This window comes from Sander lucioperca, chromosome 22 (assembly GCF_008315115.2).
Source record: "Sander lucioperca isolate FBNREF2018 chromosome 22, SLUC_FBN_1.2, whole genome shotgun sequence".
Taxonomy (NCBI): domain Eukaryota; kingdom Metazoa; phylum Chordata; class Actinopteri; order Perciformes; family Percidae; genus Sander; species Sander lucioperca.
The window spans coordinates 27,056,270-27,076,432 of NC_050194.1; the positions used below are offsets into that span (position 1 = coordinate 27,056,270).

General features: G+C 40.9%; 1 protein-coding gene across 1 annotated transcript in view; it reads right to left on the minus strand.

Annotated features, from left to right (window-relative positions):
- Positions 1 to 20,163, minus strand: part of myo15b (myosin XVB) — a 102,412-nt gene that overhangs the window by 46,381 nt on the left and 35,868 nt on the right. The window contains exons 25-35 of the mRNA XM_031323883.2: positions 14,548 to 14,610; positions 14,347 to 14,404; positions 12,381 to 12,505; positions 8,937 to 9,032; positions 8,605 to 8,840; positions 6,312 to 6,481; positions 6,094 to 6,166; positions 5,268 to 5,450; positions 5,057 to 5,166; positions 577 to 644; positions 108 to 180 (exon numbers count right to left, since the gene is read on the minus strand). Of these exons, the coding sequence (XP_031179743.2) occupies positions 108 to 180; positions 577 to 644; positions 5,057 to 5,166; positions 5,268 to 5,450; positions 6,094 to 6,166; positions 6,312 to 6,481; positions 8,605 to 8,840; positions 8,937 to 9,032; positions 12,381 to 12,505; positions 14,347 to 14,404; positions 14,548 to 14,610 (1,255 nt within the window). The remainder of the gene's footprint in view (positions 1 to 107; positions 181 to 576; positions 645 to 5,056; positions 5,167 to 5,267; positions 5,451 to 6,093; positions 6,167 to 6,311; positions 6,482 to 8,604; positions 8,841 to 8,936; positions 9,033 to 12,380; positions 12,506 to 14,346; positions 14,405 to 14,547; positions 14,611 to 20,163) is intronic.

The following is a 20,163-nucleotide window of genomic DNA, read 5'->3' on the forward strand; positions in this document are numbered from 1 at the left end:
CCCATTTAAGAATGCTTTATAATGCATTATAGAGTACACCACAGGATTATAATCCACAGGGTGTGGACTGTATTGTAAAGATGGAGCAGGAGATCCAGCTTTCCTACCAGATCCATACATAGGTCCAATCCCTCCTCCTCCTCTCATCCTGCGGTTTAGCATGGCTACTCTTTCCATGTCCTGCACGCACGCACACGCACATGCACATGCACACACACACACACACACACACACACACACACACACACACACACACACACACACACACACACACACACACACACACAGACAGACACACACACACACACACACACACACACTAGTTACTAGAAAGACAGGAAAAGACAGCAAGAAACACAACCCGGTGACACACACACACACACACACACACACACACACACACACTCAGTAATAAGATACAACCAGAGATACACAATCCACCAGAGACTAATGAGCATGCTCAATACACCCTATGTTATAAAACTTTCTCAGGACATGCAAGTATAGCATTTACATTAATTACAGTTACAGTTGAATTAAATAATAAAATACTGTAAATCCGATGACATCACTGACCGGAGGTCCTTGGTCCAGTACAGGGTCAAACAAGTCATCAACGTAGGCATCCATCTGTCTCCCACGGCCTGCAAACAGATGCAGAAGAGAGATTAGAACAGCTGAACAGCTGAACAGCTGGACAGGGTCAGAATTACTCATTAGTGGGTCCTGGGACAAAACAAATGCGCCGTGGAACCAATACTACCTCTGTGTGTATGTATCCTGTCTCTTTTTATTCAACCCTTGTGTTGTCTTCCCGTCAATCACGCAACTTGTTGTTCTACCAGGTAAAAATAACCTTTTTTCAAGGTTTTTGTTGCTTTTTCTGCGTTTATTTTCACTACCACCAGATTCACCACTAACATCAACTTATTACCACTAGTTTTACACTTATTTTGGGAATTCATAATAATAAACCTCATTTATATGAACTTATACCTAATTTTTGAGTAAAAAAAATCTGACATGAATTACTTTGACAAGTAGTTACGATTTAGTGGACAATCACAGACTGTCAAAGTTTAGTCAGGATACTGTTCAGAAACCATTTCATTCTTTTTTCAAATGCTATAAAAATTAAATAAAAGTATTAAAACTATTTTTTGATAGCATAATGATCAGTCTGAATTGGTTACTTTTTTTTATTTAACCTAACAAAACTTTGTTTTAATTAACACAGGTTATGCAATTTCTTTCATGACAATAAAAGAATTTTGACCATTTAATAGCTATTTCTGTTAGTCAACCTGAACAGGTGTCAACCTCATCTACACTTGTAAGAGGTCTCAAAAACAAGGCAATCTTGGAACCCTTCGGCAATCAGTCTGGCGGCAACAGCCAACATTTAGGGATTTCCTATGTAGCTAGCGGATATCCAGATAACTGATAACAAATATCCAAACCAAGACTTCCTCTTCCATGTGCTGGTCATTGTAATTTGTATCAAAAAGTGGGCTGGCCCTCTCTCACCATGTGGAGAGAGCAACATTGTTTACTGTTTATTTACAAGGCTTTATGTGGCAAGATTCCCTTGTATCTGACTTCACTGCTAAATTTTACTAACACAACAAATCAGAGACGCTCAAAGACACACCTTAGACGTATCACGCCACGGATCAATTATAAATTAGGAAAGAGTGCTTTTAACTTTTACGCTCCTGACAGATGGAACTGGATTCACGATTCTCTCAAACTAGAACAACTCGTTTCCATTGGGACGTTCAAGATGATGCTTGGAAATGTGTTACATAGGGACTGCTCTCTTATTCGCCTGCATCCGTAATTCTCATTTGTTTTTTATTGTTTGTGTGTCATTTTGTGATTGTTCCTTCATTAATATTTCACATATTGTAATTTGGGTATTGTTTTATGATCAGATTATTTTAATGATCATATTATTTATTTGTACTGTAATTGAGATGGGCTTTTTCTTATTACTCTGTAATCAGGGCGTCACTGGAAAGGAGAGCTTGCTCTAAATGGCCCTCCCCTGAATAAAATAAAGGTTATAATATAATTGTTTACAGCCTGATAAGCAACTTGAGACGCGAGAATGGAGTTGGAGTTGAGAGACGACGTCTCTTTAAATAGATATGCAAATAGATATTCAAATCACAACTAAAACACATCTGTTTAGATTAGCATAACCGACATAACTTCCACCATGTCCACTTTGATTTTATTGACTTCAATGTTTTTAACTAGTTACCTTAATTTTACTATTGATACATTTGTTGTGCTTTTTATGTTTTTATCAATTTTTTGTAAGGTATCCTTGGGTGTCTTGAAAGGCGCAGACAAATAAAATGTATTATTATTATTATTATATCTCCTTATTAATGGAGATTTTTTTTCAAGCTATAAAAAATATATGATATGTTCCGAGCTTGGATTCCGCCTCTTTTGCTCTCCACACGGACTGTTTGCCTGCATGCAACCAAAGCCTGCTCAAACGTGATTGGTCAATACTACTCGGACTACAAACAGAAAACCAAAACGCTTCTCATTCCAAAACGCATTCATATGCAGAATCTGTTCATATAGATTAGGAACTACTGTAGGTTACTACTACATAGGGTTTCTGCAGGTTTCACCAAGTCAAATTTAAGACTTTTTAAGACCATTATAAATTAAATTTAAGACCTTTATCAAAACATAAAAAACCCCAAAACATCAATGTCAGAGTCGGAAAATGTCACTAAATTTGCACTTCCCCATAGCTAAAAAATAAAATCTGTTCCGAAAGAGACTTACGCAGCCTTGCACTCGGCTGCTATATAAGTTGCATGTTGGTCTCATTTGTAGTCGTAGTACAGCGAATTATATTTAGAGTAGCAAAGGAAGGAACTACAACACCACGGAATTAAATACAAACTAAACTAAACATTTTTCGACATGTTTAAAATTAAGATTAATTTCTTAATTAAATATCTTAATTTAAGATAATACTCTGCTGGGATCAGATATTATTACAGGTCCCAGTTAACAACCCTTGTCATTTGAGTTAATATTTAATGTTGTGGTGTCAAACAAGTTTACAATGAATCAAATGACCACAAACCAAACACAGTGTCAGCCTGTGGCCTTTGAGTGGCTCTGAGGGTCCAGGGCCTCTGGGAGCAGTTGTCTGCTTTGCCCAGTTAGTAATCGAGCCTTGAGTTAGGACACTGCAAAGTCACTTGATTACATTTGTGCCTGAGTTCAAAACCGTCTCAGTTACATGACCTTGAGCATAGTCACTTGAAACACAATCGAGTGAAAGTAAACTTTAAAGACTAACTGATAGACCAAGAGAACAGCTTGTTTTGCTGTATTTGGAGAATGAATGAGGTGAGAGTTCTGCTGACAAGAGAAGTCTTTTAGTTTGGAAGATTAGGGCGTGTGTAGGAAGAGATTGGATGGTCAGCTCTGACTTTAGACATGTGGGCGACAGGACTGAGTCATCATTTGCCATTGATGAAAACCGCCTGAGAGATACCAGGAGAGCAACGGACCTTACGGGGTTCAGTACAGTACGGGGACCAGTATGGTACAGGGATCAGTACGGGGTTCAGTACGGGGTTCAGTACAGTACGGGGTTCAGTACAGGGATCAGTATGGTACAGGGATCAGTACGAGGTTCAGTACCGTAAAGGGATCAGTACGGGGTTCAGTACAGGGATCAGTACGGTACAGGGATCAGTACGGGGTGAAGTACAGTACAGGGTTCAGTACGAGTTTCAGTACAGGGTTCAGTACAGTACGGGGTTCAGTATGGGGTTCCGTATGGTACGGGGTTCAGTACGGTACAGGGATCAGTACGGGGTTCAGTACGAGTTTCAGTACCGGGTTCAGTACGTTACGGGGTTCAGTATGGGGTTCAGTATGGGGTTCAGTATGGGGTTCAGTATGGTACAGCATTCAGTACAGGGTTCAGTACGGTACAGGGATCAGTACGGGGTTCAGTATGGTACAGGGATCAGTACGGTACAGGGATCAGTACGGGGTTCAGTATGGTACAGGATTCAGTATGGGGTTCAGTACGGTACAGGGATCAGTACGGGGATCAATACGTTACAGGGATCAGTACGGGGTTCAGTACGTTACAGGGATCAGTACGGGGTTCAGTACGTTACAGGGATCAGTACGGGGTTCAGTACGTTACAGGGATCAGTACGGGGATCAATACGTTACAGGGATCAGTACGGGGATCAATACGTTACAGGGATCAGTACGGGGATCAATACGTTACAGGGATCAGTACGGGGTTCAGTACGTTACATGGATCAGTACGGGGTTCAGTACGTTACAGGGATCAGTACGGGGCTCAATACGTTACAGGGATCAGTACGTTACGGGGATCAATACGTTACATGGATCAGTACGGGGTTCAGTACGTTACAGGGATCAGTACGTTACGGGGATCAGTACGGGGTTCAGTACGTTACGGGGATCAGTACGGGGATCAGTGCGGTACAGGGATCAGTACGGGGATCAATACGTTACAGGGATCAGTACGTTACGGGGATCAGTACGGGGTTCAGTACGTTACAGGGATCAGTACGGGGATCAGTGCGGTACAGGGATCAGTACGGGGATCAGTGCGGTACAGGGATCAGTACGGGGTTCAGTACGGGGTTCAGTATGCTTTAAACAACTTTGTACGAAGTGTTATCTGAACACTTTTGTTCTGGGGTGGCTGTGTAGAGTGATCACCCCTCAACCACAAGATTGGGGGTACGATCCTAGGCTCCTCTGACCACATGTCAAAGTGTCCCTGAGCAACACACTGAACCCCAAGTTGCCCCCCGGCTGCTGTAGCTATAGCTTTCCACTGCTCCTACTACTTAGGTTAAATGCACTTATTACATTTCATTACACTGTACTGTCAATTGTACGAGACAAATAAAAATAAAGTTTGTTTTGTTTTTGTTTCTAAAGGCAATAGAACAGAATGTCCATACTCTGTTTGATGATCCAATAATCCTTTTTTTTTTAAGCATACCCATTTCGCACCTACCTTCCTGAGGATAATCCCTTCCCCAGGGGTTTCCCTCAAAAGGAGGCAGCCCAGGAGCTTGCATGGGAGGCGCTGGTGGAATGAAGTCATCCAGCTCTGTAGCTGGCATCCTAGAAGGAAAGAGAGGCACACACATGCTCATTGCATTAGTAAACTCTTTAAAACAATCCTGAATTGGCCCCAAAAACTAGTCCCTTGTTCAGTGCTGTACCTGTCTCCCTGGCTGCTGAACAGGTAGTCAGAGTTTGTAGAGGAGGGAGTCCCTGGTGGTGGCAGCACTTCAGCTTCAGCGCCAGCCAGAAGATCCATGACAAAGTCCGAGCCAGCCAGATCTGACCAGCCATCATCAGTCAGAAGAGACACTGACCAGCCCTGCACCACCTCTGATACACCTCTATGACACACCAACACACAGCGGAGGGATACAAAACTACCACATGTAGCAGGACAAACCATGATTACACATTCAAGTGCCCCTATGATATTATTATATATATATATATATATATATTATATATGATTTGACAATTTTATTAAAGAGCTCTTCCAGACATTTAATTGTAAAACAAAGTATTCTTTTCAATAAAAAGAAGAGAATAAAAAGAAGACATTTTTAATAAAAAGAATGATATAAGTGGGAATTTTAAAATAAATGATGATATGTATTGATATTTTTACATTGCATCCGTTCAGTTTCACTTCATTAAAACACAATTTCAGGCGGTACAATGATCATATGTAGGCGGCGTGAAATGGGGAACCCCAAATAAGCTGCTAAAAGCTTTTCGGAGGGGGTCCAATAACTATAAACATACAACAGAGAATATACAGACACTAAAAAACTCAATTCACAACAGACAAATACCCCAAAAATGACTGAGACACACGTAGCTCGCCACAATACAGTACACAGACTAATAACACAAATAAGGAAACTAAAAAAACTCAATCGATAGATATTGGATCGCTTATCATTGAATCGAAAAATATCGATCCAGGTCGATGTATCGTTAAACACACTGCATGTTCAGAAGTACCTGGAATGAAGGAGCCATGATGCTAGCTGCTCTCCTGTGGTCCAGGACTCCACCTCAGTTGTCAGCTTCTCATCTGAAAAAAAACAAACAAAAAAAACCAAGGGCTTTTTATGGATTTATAACAGCAGATCATGTTATACTGCAGTTGCCAATAACACCATTTTTCCGTTGCCATGGTAAAGTAGTTACTGTTTTTCTGAAGAGTCAGTCGGTCTCACCGTTAAAGGTGTGCACGTCCAGCAGCATGGTGCCCTTCCTCTGGTTAGTGGTCCACTCCAGCTGGGTGGGAGGGTAGATGCGGGCAGTGGGAGCCGGGAGCTGCAGAGATGTCAGTAGTTTGTGTTGGCACAGTGAGCGGTACTCCCCCGGACCGTGGTCAGACACATACCTGCACAGGGAGCACTGCAGACTGAGTCATGTTCAGACAGATAGTGTTTTCAAGGCAGCTTATAGTTTCTCCAACAGCTTCGGTGTACTGACCGCTAAAAGAAATCGTTCCTACCACAGGCAATACAACATTTTAACACATCTTTATAAATACTATTTAAGTAGTCATACATTTTTATTCCCAACTTGTATATACGTTTTTACATTCTTTCCTTTGTATTTTTATCTTTATTTTTTTAATGTTTGTACTTGTATTCTATCCTATTTATTATTTCTTGTATATTCTGTATGTATGCTGTGTGTCTGATATTTTGCTGCTGTAGCACTGAAATTTGGGATCAATAAAAGTATATCTATCTGTCTCTCTATCTGTCTCTCTATGTGTCTCTCTATCTATCTATCTATCTATCTATCTATCTATTTATTATTTTACTTTAAAAATAATGACCATATACTAGGTCAAAACCTAGCAACCTATAGTAATTTTTTTAACAAGGTTACAAAGTGCTTTCCAGAAAAACAGCAGATAAAAACCAAGAACAACACAACCGACAACAATAAAGTAAAATACAAGAAACAGAGATATCATAAACTATAAAACACCTGAGGAGGAAAACATATCATATATACATATACATACACATTTGTTCGTTCTTGGTGTGGACGGCCCTTAAGACTAACAGTGGAAGAGATTCAATTTAAATCTGCCCTAATCATTGTTTTTTGCCATTAAAAAAAAACGCGTTTGACAAATAATAACCTTGTAAAGTTGAAAGCTAACATGTGAGCAAACCATTCCCTGTTTAGAAATTAGACTTGGAGCAACATTAGCAATCAGTGGTTTCATATTTCATATATAGCATATTTCTGGCAATCTGTCAGTCAAATATTCGCTTGAATAAACTGCAATACATTCAAAACTCTGCTGCCCGCCTCCTCACCCACACCCGCTCCCGTGACCACATCACCCAAGGCCTCCAGAACCTCCACTGGCTCCCTGTTCCCCAACGCATCCAGTTTCAAGTCCTTCTCCTCACCCACAAAGCCCTCCATAACCAGGCTCTTTCCTACCTCACTGACCTGCTCCAACATCACCCCCCCACCCCCACCCGTAACCTCTTCTCCCTATTACAATGCCAACACAAAGGAAGCCCGAGGCAACGAATATCCTGCCTAAATGAGTGAAATCCAGCGGATTATCTGGCAGCAACGGAGCAATCCCGGTCAAAGACATAGACTAATCCTCCACCAACCCTGCAGGTAATGGCTACACTGTTAAACTTTTCACCGTAAATTTACAGTAATATACTGGCAGCAGCTTCGCCAGTGAACTACTGTTTATTTACAGTAAGCCTACTGTTTTTGTTTTTTTATATTTGAAGGTATTTTACTGTAAAGATTCTTACCGTATTATTTGAATTTACAGTAATAAACTGGCAGCAGTGTAATTCCCGCCTTTTACTTTATTTTCCCAAGATGCCTTGGTATTAACAGTAAATACCTGTAATCTGTAACATTCGCAGATAGTGCTGTAATATTATTATTTTCTCCCAGAATGCATCGGCAACCTTAGGCACGCGTGCCATCATTGGCACACGGTACCTTAACCAATGGCACGCTGGCAATATGTGTGCAAGAGAGTTATTGATGTGTTGAAACCATGGTTGAAATGCTGAGGCACTCTCACATCTGCATGCCAAATTACAACGTTCACATTTAATTATTTTTTTTTTTTTGCTTTTTGTTACTTAGTTTTGTTGGCAGATATTGTTGCATGTATTTTATTTTATTTCTTTTCTGTATATGTTATGAAATGTTTTAATATTGTTTGACTAAATGTAGTGTTGGACCCCAGGAAGACTTGTCATCAAGGCGTCAGCTAATGGGGATCCTTAATAAACTAAACTAAACTAAACTAAACAGCAGTGCGACCATTATTGTGCGTTATTTACCAGTGTACACTAATAAACAAGAAATTTTGAAACGGGCACTTCATATAAAAAAGGTTGCCGACCCCTGATTTACAGTATGATCCTGTAGGACATTTAAACAGTAAGATACTGTGAGATTGTAGCTGTAAATTTACATTAAAAGTTTACAGTGTAACCAAAGCGGAGCACATACTTGAGCAAGTGTTTGTCCAGTGTTGGTGAGGGGGTGAAGGCACTGAGGCAGCAGGCCAGCAGCAGCCAACCCCTCAGACTGTCCTGATCCTCCTGCAGGCCCCACATGTGGTAAACCAGCTGGGCCAGGATCTCGTCCCGCAGCGCCGGCCGGCTCTGACCCCTCTCCACGATGAAGTTACCCAGCATCTGCTCCTGCCAGCCTCTGAGGTCTGACTCACCTGTAAACCGCAAGATCTGAGGAGAAACGGATTGAAAATCATAAATGAAAGAAATGAGAATAAAACCAATGTAATGTAATATACACAATCTAATCTAATCACACCCATATACCAGTTTGTAAATCTCCAGGGCAGTCCTGGCATCTTCAGGCTCCAGAGGGGTGAGGGATCTCTGGAGGGGGTAGCCCTGAGGCTGGCACCATGTATCCTGAGGAGGACACAACAGGGAAACTCACAAAGAAATAAGAAATACAATCCATCTTCTGTCATCCATTCAGCTGTGAGTCTGTTGAATGTTTTTGTATGAGCATTGTAAAGGATAATAAACCTTTTAAAGTCATCTTAATATATTTTATTTCTAATCTAATTTTCAAGTTTTTCTCCATGTTTTAAATCATCCTTTTCTTGAAACAGACACTATCTCCTTATGCTTGTGAGTTTATCTATATTTTTCTGCGTTGGTTCACAGTACTGACACACATCTCATCCTATTTCCTTTTTTGAATGAATAAATGAATTAATCTTAACATGTCTCCGTATGAAACTGATTTAGGAAATTATGAAATGTAAGTACATCATAGGAATAGAATGGTTCATTGAAAAACGTTCCAATATTAACAAACAAACTAACAACAAAGTCTGATTGAAGGCCCTGGTAGATTGGCTAACACTAAAGGCACAATTTAATAAGAAATAACACGCTACATTACCTACATTTAAAAATGTGTAAAGTTTCAATTACACAGACAATAGATTTATACTTAGAAAATTAGCAACTAGCTGGTGAACATAGTGGAGCGTTTAGCAGCTAGTGAGACCGATATTTCCCTCAGGAGTGAGTGGAGACCAGAAACTAGGGCTGTGTATTGGATTTATCTGCCGATACAATACATATCACGATACAAGGGTCACAATTCAGTATATTGCAATATATTTCGATTCAATGCAACCTGGATGTAGATAAACAGCATCAAATGGATAGATAGCAGGGCTGCACAATTTTTATCATGTCATCGCGATATCAACTGTAGGGCTGTGTATTGGCAAGAATACATGGGTCACGATTCAATATATTGCAATATATTTCGATACTGTGCGTAAGGCGATATATTGGGATTTTTTTAAAGTATAATTTTGGAAAAACTAATATTTAAAAAAAAACATGATGTGCATAAAAGTCAAAGAAGTTTAATTTAGGTAAATAATTCAGTACACAGAAAATCAAACTGCCAGTTTGGGATTGTGGTTCACAGGTTCTTAATGAGCTAATATTTATATGCTAAAGTAGACCAAAGTTCAGCCGTAGCTACGTTGTTAGCTTCTAGCAAAAAGTCAGGCACTGCTATGCAAGGACACTAGTGGTGCATCTCAGCATCTAGTGGTAGGAGGTTTAAATACAACATAGCCTAAACGTGTACAACTGTCTTACATGAATATTTTTGAAAAAAAAAAAAAAAAATACAAAAAAAGAAATCGATATTGCGTTTTTGAAAATCGATACAGTATTGCTAAATAAAATATCGCGATACTCAAGTATATCGATTTTTTATTACACCCCTACCAGAAACAGCTGAAAGAGAGAGAATATTGGACTTGCATTCATGTGGTGGACACAAACACCTCTCCTAATGAATGGCAATGTTGCTCTGTGTCAGCTGGATGTGTAAACCCGAAACTGATCCCAAAAGTGCTACAGCAGCAAATATTTGCCACAATAACTGATATAGCTGGAAAAAGGAGTCATGTCAGTGTTGTGTTATGTAAACAGCCCGTCTCTTTTGCAGTAACTTCCTTCCTTGTTTTTCAACTTGTGCACCTGAGACATCCCATTTTTCAGGAAATAGAGTGTATGTTTCTCATACTACCATGAGACTTCAGAGCCATGGATCGACCAGGGTCTTATTCATGTCTTGGCGTCTGTGTTCAGGAGCCCGTTTCAGGAAGGAGGTTTAACAAAATCAGAATCTCACCCTGAACTGCTGCAAAAGAGCAAGAATTGGCGTGGGAGAAAATTGCTGCTCAACTCAAAGCGTACGTTCCAGCCTAGTTGCAATCCTGCGGGCGAAAAAGTACTACTCTAGTACTAATCCCATTCTGAGTCATTATATAACCATTTATTTCAAAGGGTTTTACATCATTCACCTGCAATCCTGTGGAACTCCTTTTTAATGGCTCTCACTGGTTTGTGTCCAGGGAACACTACAAAAACGTTTGAAAAACGTTTCAGAGCGAGGCACACTTTTCTAATGGCTCTACATACAGTGGCTTTACTAATATGTTCCACATCACCAATGTGTAAAGAAAACTGCTGTTGGCAAAAAAAAACGTAATGTGACACAAAGAATCTGCTGGGATGACGTTAGTGATATGAGGATGGATAAGGTTATGTAGGCTACATAACTGATATACTGGGAAGAAAAACGATACAGCTCAGATAGGTAGGCTAGTATCTGGAGATGAAAATGCATCTATAGTCGTGGCCTCAATATCATCTCCCGACGTATGTTTAACACCCTGCATAGTAATACAGCTTCTTCATCTATGGGATCGTTGACAAAAGGAAATGCCATGTTTTGAGAAAAAAACCTTTTATAGTCTGCCTAACACAGTCAATACACCACAAACTGCGCTAAAATGTGCCTGATACAGACTGACTGAATGAATGAGGAAATGAAAGATCGCTGTGTCAGAGGGAGGAGACTGAGAAACTCAAGGTATATTGAAGAAAACCTGCTCCCGACCAGGTTAAACGTGCGGTATACTAACTAGTCGCAGACGACCTGTCGAGCGCCAGTGTGACGTCATGGAGCGCCGTAACTGTTTATACTCGCGCGTGGTGGTCGCGACACTAGTTGCAGTCTTCTCCTGAACAGAGGTGGCACTAATGAGGAAAGGCTACCGACTTTGCTCTTTCTACGGACTAGAAGAAGAAGAAAAAGCAACGGCAGAACTGGCAGCAGCATTGACGTCAATGCTTCGATTTGATTGGATGACCTACTTGGTGGGATCAAGCCTTTCATTCACCATAAAAGAACTCATCTTAACCCAGTAAGTTTACAAGAGAGACTTGCAGTCACTCTGAGAGTCCTGGCATCCGGTTGCCCTCGAGCTCGTTCAGGCCTCCTGTTCCTGCTTTGTCGCACACCGCTAAAAAAAATAGAGTGAGCCCTCTGGACGCGCACTCAAAATCCTGGCACGCCAGCGATCTACGTCATTTTGACGTCACATTGGCACGCGCAAGCTCGGATGCAGCGACTGTAAAGCGGCCTTTAGGTTCACAGACTCAGTTACCATAGTAACTGACTCTCAGTTACCTCTGTTTCTGAAACGGGCTGGAGTTACCCCTCTTTCTAAGGTTTGATTTTTATCCCTTTCTGAAACGGAAAAGCCAGACTTTCCCTCATCTCAGGGTTAACAAACTCAGAGTTTTCACTAAACCAACTTTCTGAAACGGGCCTCAGATCACTCAATAAGTTAAACTTCACAAAACAACAGTAGGCCATATACAGCAAATATGAATGAATTATGTGCATGTGTGTGGCCCAAACTTGCTCACCTTTAATATGGACTTGGCATAGCGAGAGAATGGGTATCTGTCTACATCCAGAGGCAGGCTGAGCTTGTGTTCTGCCTTCACCTGTGGAGGGGCCACCTCTGTGACCCCTGACGCATGCTGCTGCCCTGGTGGACGGAGACAAAACAACAGGAGCAGGTTATGTTGGAGATTAGAGATCAACCGGTGTAAAAGCACCGCCTACTGACCAATCAATACTCGGTTGATAACGGCGTCACCGTTCTTAGAAGATCCTGTGGAGCTCGGTGCGCGGAGAGAAAGAGAGAGAGAGAGGTGCGCTCATAAAAGTTAAAACATTTAGAAACCGACAACCCCGTTAACATTCCCCGATTGGTATTTTTATGAAAGATATAGATTTTCAGCAGAGGGAATTACATATCAGCTATTTGTCGGCTTGTTGAGCCGTGTGTTGCCAATGCGCACATCGGTTTGAATTATGTTTTTTATTTGCTCTCATGATCGCTTACCACTGCCAGGGTTGCAACTGAAATAATAGGCTAAAGCAATGGCAGTTTATGGAAAGCAGAAGTGTAATTATGGTCAGCTCTTGTGCCTGACTGATACTGAAGAAGTGATATTGATAAGCGTTGTGATTTAAGCATTTACAGCGTCGGCTTTTTTGCTAGCTTTCCTTCCTGTTCTAGGAAGCAGCGACTGCATTGCATTTTGGCTGTAAAACTGTGTGTGTTCTTCATATTTATGTAGAATTATAGCTTGCTCTTCTTATGTAAAATATGCGGCTCTGGTAGATGTTTGCGATTGGTCGTGCTGTGCAAACAGCCAGCGCGCGTTGCTGGATTGGGAAACCCTGGGTTGATTCAACTAGTTGTTAACCACCGTTGTGACACAGGTTATGCAGGACCGCGGTTGTTAGGTTAGGTGAAGCCGGGGAACTGAAAAAAATCCAGGGCATGTTGATCTTGCTTCGTAGTACAGGCCTCAGGTGTGTTCCACACCGTTGCCTATCACGGAAATAGTGCACTATACGTTTGCCATATTGGAGTGGTGTTCGAAATCTCTGCGGTTAATTTCATTCACATACCCACAATGCACAGGTAATTTGAGGGTACAAACAATGCACCCTATATTTTACTCCACCGTATACCACAATGCAACGCGGCTGTGTTTTCCAGAGGAGGAGAAGAAGCAGAAGGACCCACGTTAACTGAAGAAGAAAATGGAGCGGGCTTTTTCTTTATTTATTTTTAGATCGTTTTTTGGGCATTTTAGGCCTTTATTTGTATAGGACAGCTGAAGACATGAAGGGAGTCGGAGTCGAATCCGCGGCTGCTGGCTCGAGGAGTAAACCTCTAAATATGGGTGCACGCTCTACCAGGTGAGCTACCCAGGTGCCTGGGCTTTTTTTTATAAATGTAAGTCGTTTAAGTATAAACGTTTTACGTGTTTGACACGTTAGTGGGCTAGCTCGGTTTGTTTCAGGGACGTGTTAGAAGCACTTTTGTTTCGGTACATTTACATGTTGCTTCTGTTACACACACAAAACGGTGCATCTACTGACGCGATAATGTTTAGAAAATGTCAGTTTAGTGTCCGAAATCTCGTTTGGTCATTCCCTATATAGTTCGCTATGTATTTAATTAGTCTCTCATTGCCAGACCTTCTTCCACAGCGCTGCAGAAAGGTCTGGCTAGTCCACACAGCATTCCTCTGGTTTATTGGCATTTCTTTAAACCAATCACAATCGTCTTGGGCGGGGCTAAGCGCCGGACAGAGTCACAGTGCCTCTGCTAAATAGCCTCGGGAAGGAACTAGTTTTGGTGGAACGTGTGTACGTTCCAAAGTTGTTTTAGTTGTGCAACAGAAAACTCAGATTGGACAGATAGTCTAGCTAGGGTTACTTTATAGGGAATAGTGAGTGAATGAGGGAATGGTTTGGAATACAGCTAGAGTGGCGTCTGTGCAGACTGTAGGATTATAAGAAGCTGACCTGCTCCACTGCGAAGTCTGGCTGACAGCTCAGCAGGGATCTCCAACAGCCCCACATCCTAAACAGAAAACAACATGAAGCAAACGTTACAACATTATATATGGCCACCACAGGAGAAAAACAGACGTTTTTCCCCCTCCTGAGGTTGATTTCCGTATGTTCTGTGAAATGTTAAAGCAGGATTACATTGTATTCCCTTACCATTCCTGGAGAGACCGACTTAGTCTTTGCCGCTGCCTTTACTTTGTTCTTCTCGTGAAATTCCTTAAAATTGACACACACAAATACGCAGCCAGTTAGTCAATTCCACTGCTTGTTACACTGTGACCACCATCATAATACTTTTGGATTTAGCGTCCTTCACCTGAAGCTAACTGCTGATTCACTGAGTAGTCCTCTTGTTATCTAGGTACATCAAGCACACTCAACACTCCCTCATCTCAGCCTGAGGCGTGTGTTCAATCAGACCTATTCTTAGATACACGTCCTGTTATATACTCCTGGAACACCCACAGTCCTGTTGCCCCGCCTCATTCAACATGACACGCAGTTCCAAGAGTCCAGAAAGTTGTTGTTGTTTTTTATCAGGAGGTTTACAGCTTACAGAGAGGCGTCACCACAAAGCAGCAGGGCAGTGTCACTCACATATGACTTTGATCAAAACCATCCCATGCATCTCTGTCCTCCCTAGTATTTACAGTATTTCTACATGTGTAATATATTCCATGGTCAGTACTTTATTCTGCTGTTGATCTTCCAGGAAACAGCTATCAGACAAATGCCTATACTTGTGAAGTATGCAGTTCAGATAAAAAATGGGTGTGCACATGGTCCAGGAATTTTGGACTGGGATACGTGATAACCTATGTCGGACTGCAGGGACCCAGGTTCCATTCAGCCCAAGATGATTTGTTCTGGGAGATGGGTCAATCCTAAGAGGGATGGATAAGCACATAAGAAGCTGGGTCCAGACTAGTTTAATGATAGCCAGACAGATTCTTTTAAGAGGATGGAAGAATGAAGGGGTGCCATCAATCCAGGAGTGGGCTGGTGAGAGGGCTAGGGTGGCAGCATTTGAAAAAATTTCATACAAACGGTTTGCCAGATTGAATGTTTACAGTAGAAAATAGGGAAAGTGTGGCCGGGTTGGGTCAGTGGGTAGAGCAGGCGCACATGTACTTAGAGGTTTATGCCTCAACGCAAAGGTCCAGGGTTCGAGTCCGACCTGTGACGATTTCCTGCATGTCTTCCCTTTCTCACCTAGCTGTCCTATCAATTAAAGGCAGAAAAGCCCCAAAAAATTATCTTAAAAAGAAAATAGGGAAAGTACTTACGCTTTCTGGAGGGCTTTTTAAAAAATGTACTGTGGAGAGGTGTATACTATGTGCTTATTGTTTTGTCACATATACATGTTTTTTTTTTTGTTCACAGTTGTCTATTTTGTTATTATTTTATTGTATTGTCTTGACTATTATAGTAGGTATAATAGTATAAAGTATAATATAGGGGGGGGCGATATGTTAATGTTGTAAATTGTTTGTTTTGTATTTTGTTTGAAGAAGAAAAAATATAACAACTGATAATCACAATAAAACATGTGTGCACACTTATTTATGCAGAAATACTCCTCTTTTATTATGGCCTCACTTTATTGATCAGATTTGAATCAACTGGGATAACCCAAGAGAACGGGTATCTACAAACACACAGGCAGCCCAACCCTGCTCTGCCTCCATGGGAGGATTTACAATGGCTGACCCTCCCAAACCAAACAAGTGTGTCACAAATTAATAACTGATTAAAACGCACCTTCTGGGGTCATTGCTTAATAACTTCCAAGTATGTTTCCTGTAAAAACTATGTAATTTGGTACTAACTTTAGGGAAAATAGAAACAATATTTGGAATCAGTGCACATAGTAAATATCCATTCATTCATTTGAGAAGTGCCATACTGGCCATGGCTCTATACCAGGGGTTAAACCATGGATTTGTTGTTTTTGCTTTGTTTACTGGTGGGGGCTTCTCTTTTATTTATTTATTTATTTCTCTGTCAGAAAGGAAACCTAACAACGGAGTATCAAAACGCTAACACAGCAGTAAAGGACAACAATCAAATTTCACAGTATTAAAACTCGCCCACAACAACAACAACAACAACAACTACTACAACAACAAAAAACACCACTCCGACAACAACAACCACAACATTAAGACAAGACCACAACAACACTACAATTTTAACATTTAAACTAGGGATAGACCGATTATCGGCCCTGGCTGATTATCGAGCCTTTTTTTGGCAGTTTGCAGATTATGTATATCAGCGTTTTATTTGCCTGATAACTGATAAAGTTAATGAATTAAAAAGTGTTCTACTTTGACTCGGCTACAGCTCTGTGTCTGTCCCTCTGCTTTGGTTTCACTCACCACTGAGTCTGACTTAAAGGTGCACTATACGTCAAACAAACACTAGAGGCGCAGGCTGTGCACCAAAATACAACAAACCACTCCAGCCAATCACCGACAAGATGGTTGGGGGGGGGGAGGGACAACCCCCACCCCCTCCCCCAACCATCTTGTCAGTGATTGGCTGGAGTGGTTTGTTGTATTTTGGGGCCTATCCTGTGCCTCTAGTGTTTGTTTGACGTTTACGACCCTGTGTTGTCTCCCGAGACCGGGCTTTTTCACGGTGTGTTCAGGGGGCAGGCAGCTAGCGGATCAAGGAGAGATGCCTACGATTTGAGACAAAAATGAAATTGCGCTGAAACCACGCAGGAACTCATAGTGCACCTTTAATGTCCTGCCCACAACACTATCTGACTATATGTTACTGGATATTATGTTGAAAGTTTCTAATTTATTAAATAATTACTTAAGTCATCTAAACAAAGTTTTGTGTCGGAGTTTGTAACATTCCAAAATCTTAATTTTAACTTAAAGATTTTCATTTTCACTGTAAATGCATATCGGTAACAAATATCGGTTATCGGTTTCATTAACTTCTAATAATCGGTATCGGCCTTGAAAAACCAGTATCGGTCGATGCCTAATTAAAACACCACAACAATAATACAGTTTAAATGACATTACCACAACAATAGTACCAACAATAAGATCCCAACATTAAGACACCACTACAACATTAGATTAACTTGGGAAGGTATCTGAGGACGGATTTCTTCCCTTAGTATGTTTAAGATGACAGAGTTAAACCAGGTTATGTCTATACTCATTTGTCAAAACATACTCATATATGCAAATATATGTTCACTGCTGCACTACGCCACCAGAGGTGTTATTGATATGTTATCCACACATGATAAAAATGTCCCACTTCATTTATGGTTGAATCAAAGTACTGTCGTTAACACAAATCTGTTTTGGTCTAAAGTCTAAAGTCGTGGAATTTAAACTGTTTGAATTCACAGGGTACTATGAGGGTTCCATTTAATGAAGAGGATTATATTATCATTGATTACGTTTACATGGCCACCAATATTCCACTATTATTCCAAATATGACAATATTCAGAATTTGATACAGGTCATGTACACAGCATATCCCAGTTGGATATTCCGAATAAGGCCTTTTCCGAATATAGCATTTTCCGATTAAGACACGTGGGATATTCTGGTATTATTGTGGTTTTAGAGGCATTCTTTGGACATGTATACAGCGCATTCAGAATATGCGTCTCAGTCAGGGTTTTTACTGCAGTTTGTGACAGTTTACGGCCTCTTGCCCGTTTACAGCTTACGGTCAGCTCTGTGCATTGCTATGGTTGCTGTACACAAACCAACCAGCCAACAGTTTGCAGGGCTGCAGACCCGATAAGTAGGAGAAACACATACTTTTAAACATTATCAAAGACTTGAATATCAACAGGTTTTTGGATATGTTCACACATCGCTATGCCGACCTTTTCAAGAAGCTGGTTGAAGGAATGAAAGAGGGACGCTGTGTTCGCACGGTCCAACAAGTCCTCCATCGCTGGTAAACTTTGAAAAAAACAGATTTTGCACGACTACATGTAAACGGGAATTACTAGTGGAATATTCACTTTCATTAGCCATGCAAACATCTTAGTCGGAATATCGTCTTTTTCAGAATAAGGGCAAAAAACGGAATATTATGTGCATGTAAACATAGTCAGTGTGTGTTATTCATCTGTCAATTTATCTGACTTTTCAGAAACATGCACTGGTCAAATTGCCTGACACATTATATGTACATGTTTCTCTTTATGTGGATGTTATGAGGTCATATTTATTGGGATTTAAATTAGCCTTGTATTAACATTATTGTCTAGATTAGATTTGTAAAAAGAAGTAATCCTGTAAAGGTTTTCATTTAAACTATGAAAGGGAAAACCAACATTTACAAGGGGTCTAAATACTTTTGTTGGAGGGCAGGACTTATCTCACGGGCCGCTTTTTGCCACTGCTCTAGTGATCGCAGGGCCCATCGTTGGTCAGTCGGTCCACCACTTTGGTCCAGACTGAAATATACAATTATTGGATAGGCTGCTATAAAATGATAGGAATATGTCATATATATATATACACACACACAGACAGTCATGGTCTCCAGAGGATGAATCCCGATGACATTAATGATCGCCTGATGAGCGCCCAGAGCAGCATCAAAGGTTTCACTTATCCAGAGGAATATCTTGACACATCTGGATTGGCGTAACATTTGGTACAGACAATCATCAGTCCTTATGTATGCCTTGACTTTTCATATCGGCCACTAGCAGATTAAAATCTTTGGTCCATAGTGAACCAGGCAGCGGTGGATTGTATACATTTACTCAAGTACTTCAAGTCCCACTCCAGACACATTTTAAAGTATGTAAAGTTACTCTGTTACGATCAATATTTTGTTTAACATGGTTTACCCACATAAAGAGTAAAATAAAAGTCTGAAAAGTGGCTGGAAGCACATCTACCCTTTCTCCCTCATTGAGAAATTCTGGATCTGGCCTCGCCCCGCCCATCGTGCTCGTGCGTGGTTGTAATCTCGTTCGGTAACTAAATTCTAGCATCTACCTCAGGTTGACTGGTAAAAGAGCAGCGCGCTGCTAGGTGACTAGAAACATCGGAGATTGAGCCATGGCTTCATGGGTTCAGACAGGAGGCAGTGGTATTGCCGTCTCGCGGAGCCCCGCGACACACTTGCTCGCCGTCTGCAACTATAATTTGGGCGCTTTCTCGGAACCCCGCCGTCATAAAGCATAAGCATCTTTTATGTTGTTATTTTTTAGTTTGTAAGCTTGTAACTGCCAGTGGCTGAGAGTCCGCTCTGCGCTGGAGGTTTCAGGTTTCTCTCCTGGCTTTTAAGTATTAGACAGCGATTGGTTTATGGATTGGTGACGTACCTCATCAAGCTCGCCCCGGATATGTTTGAATCTCAGATTTCAGAGAAGTGCACAGACATGTCCACCTTTAGAAGAGGAATGTGAAAACACCTCTCTAGTGACAAACTCTTCACAGCTACAATTCAGTATAGTAAAGTTCAGACAATTTAGGGGACATAAACATAAGAAAATCACATTTTGGAGTGGAGGGGTACTTTAAGTACATTATTGAGGATCTTCTTTGAGTATTACTATTATCTAATATTCTACTTCACTACCTTTCAGAGATAAATATTGTACTTTTCACTCCACTACATATAACAGCTTTAGTGGCTAGTTACTTTGTATACAGTATCATTTAAACACAAAGGTTAACTTAATATTTACTTTAGGATAAAATATGGTACATTGATTGCTGTAGAAGAAAACTGTACATTAGGTGGTTCAGATTACTTC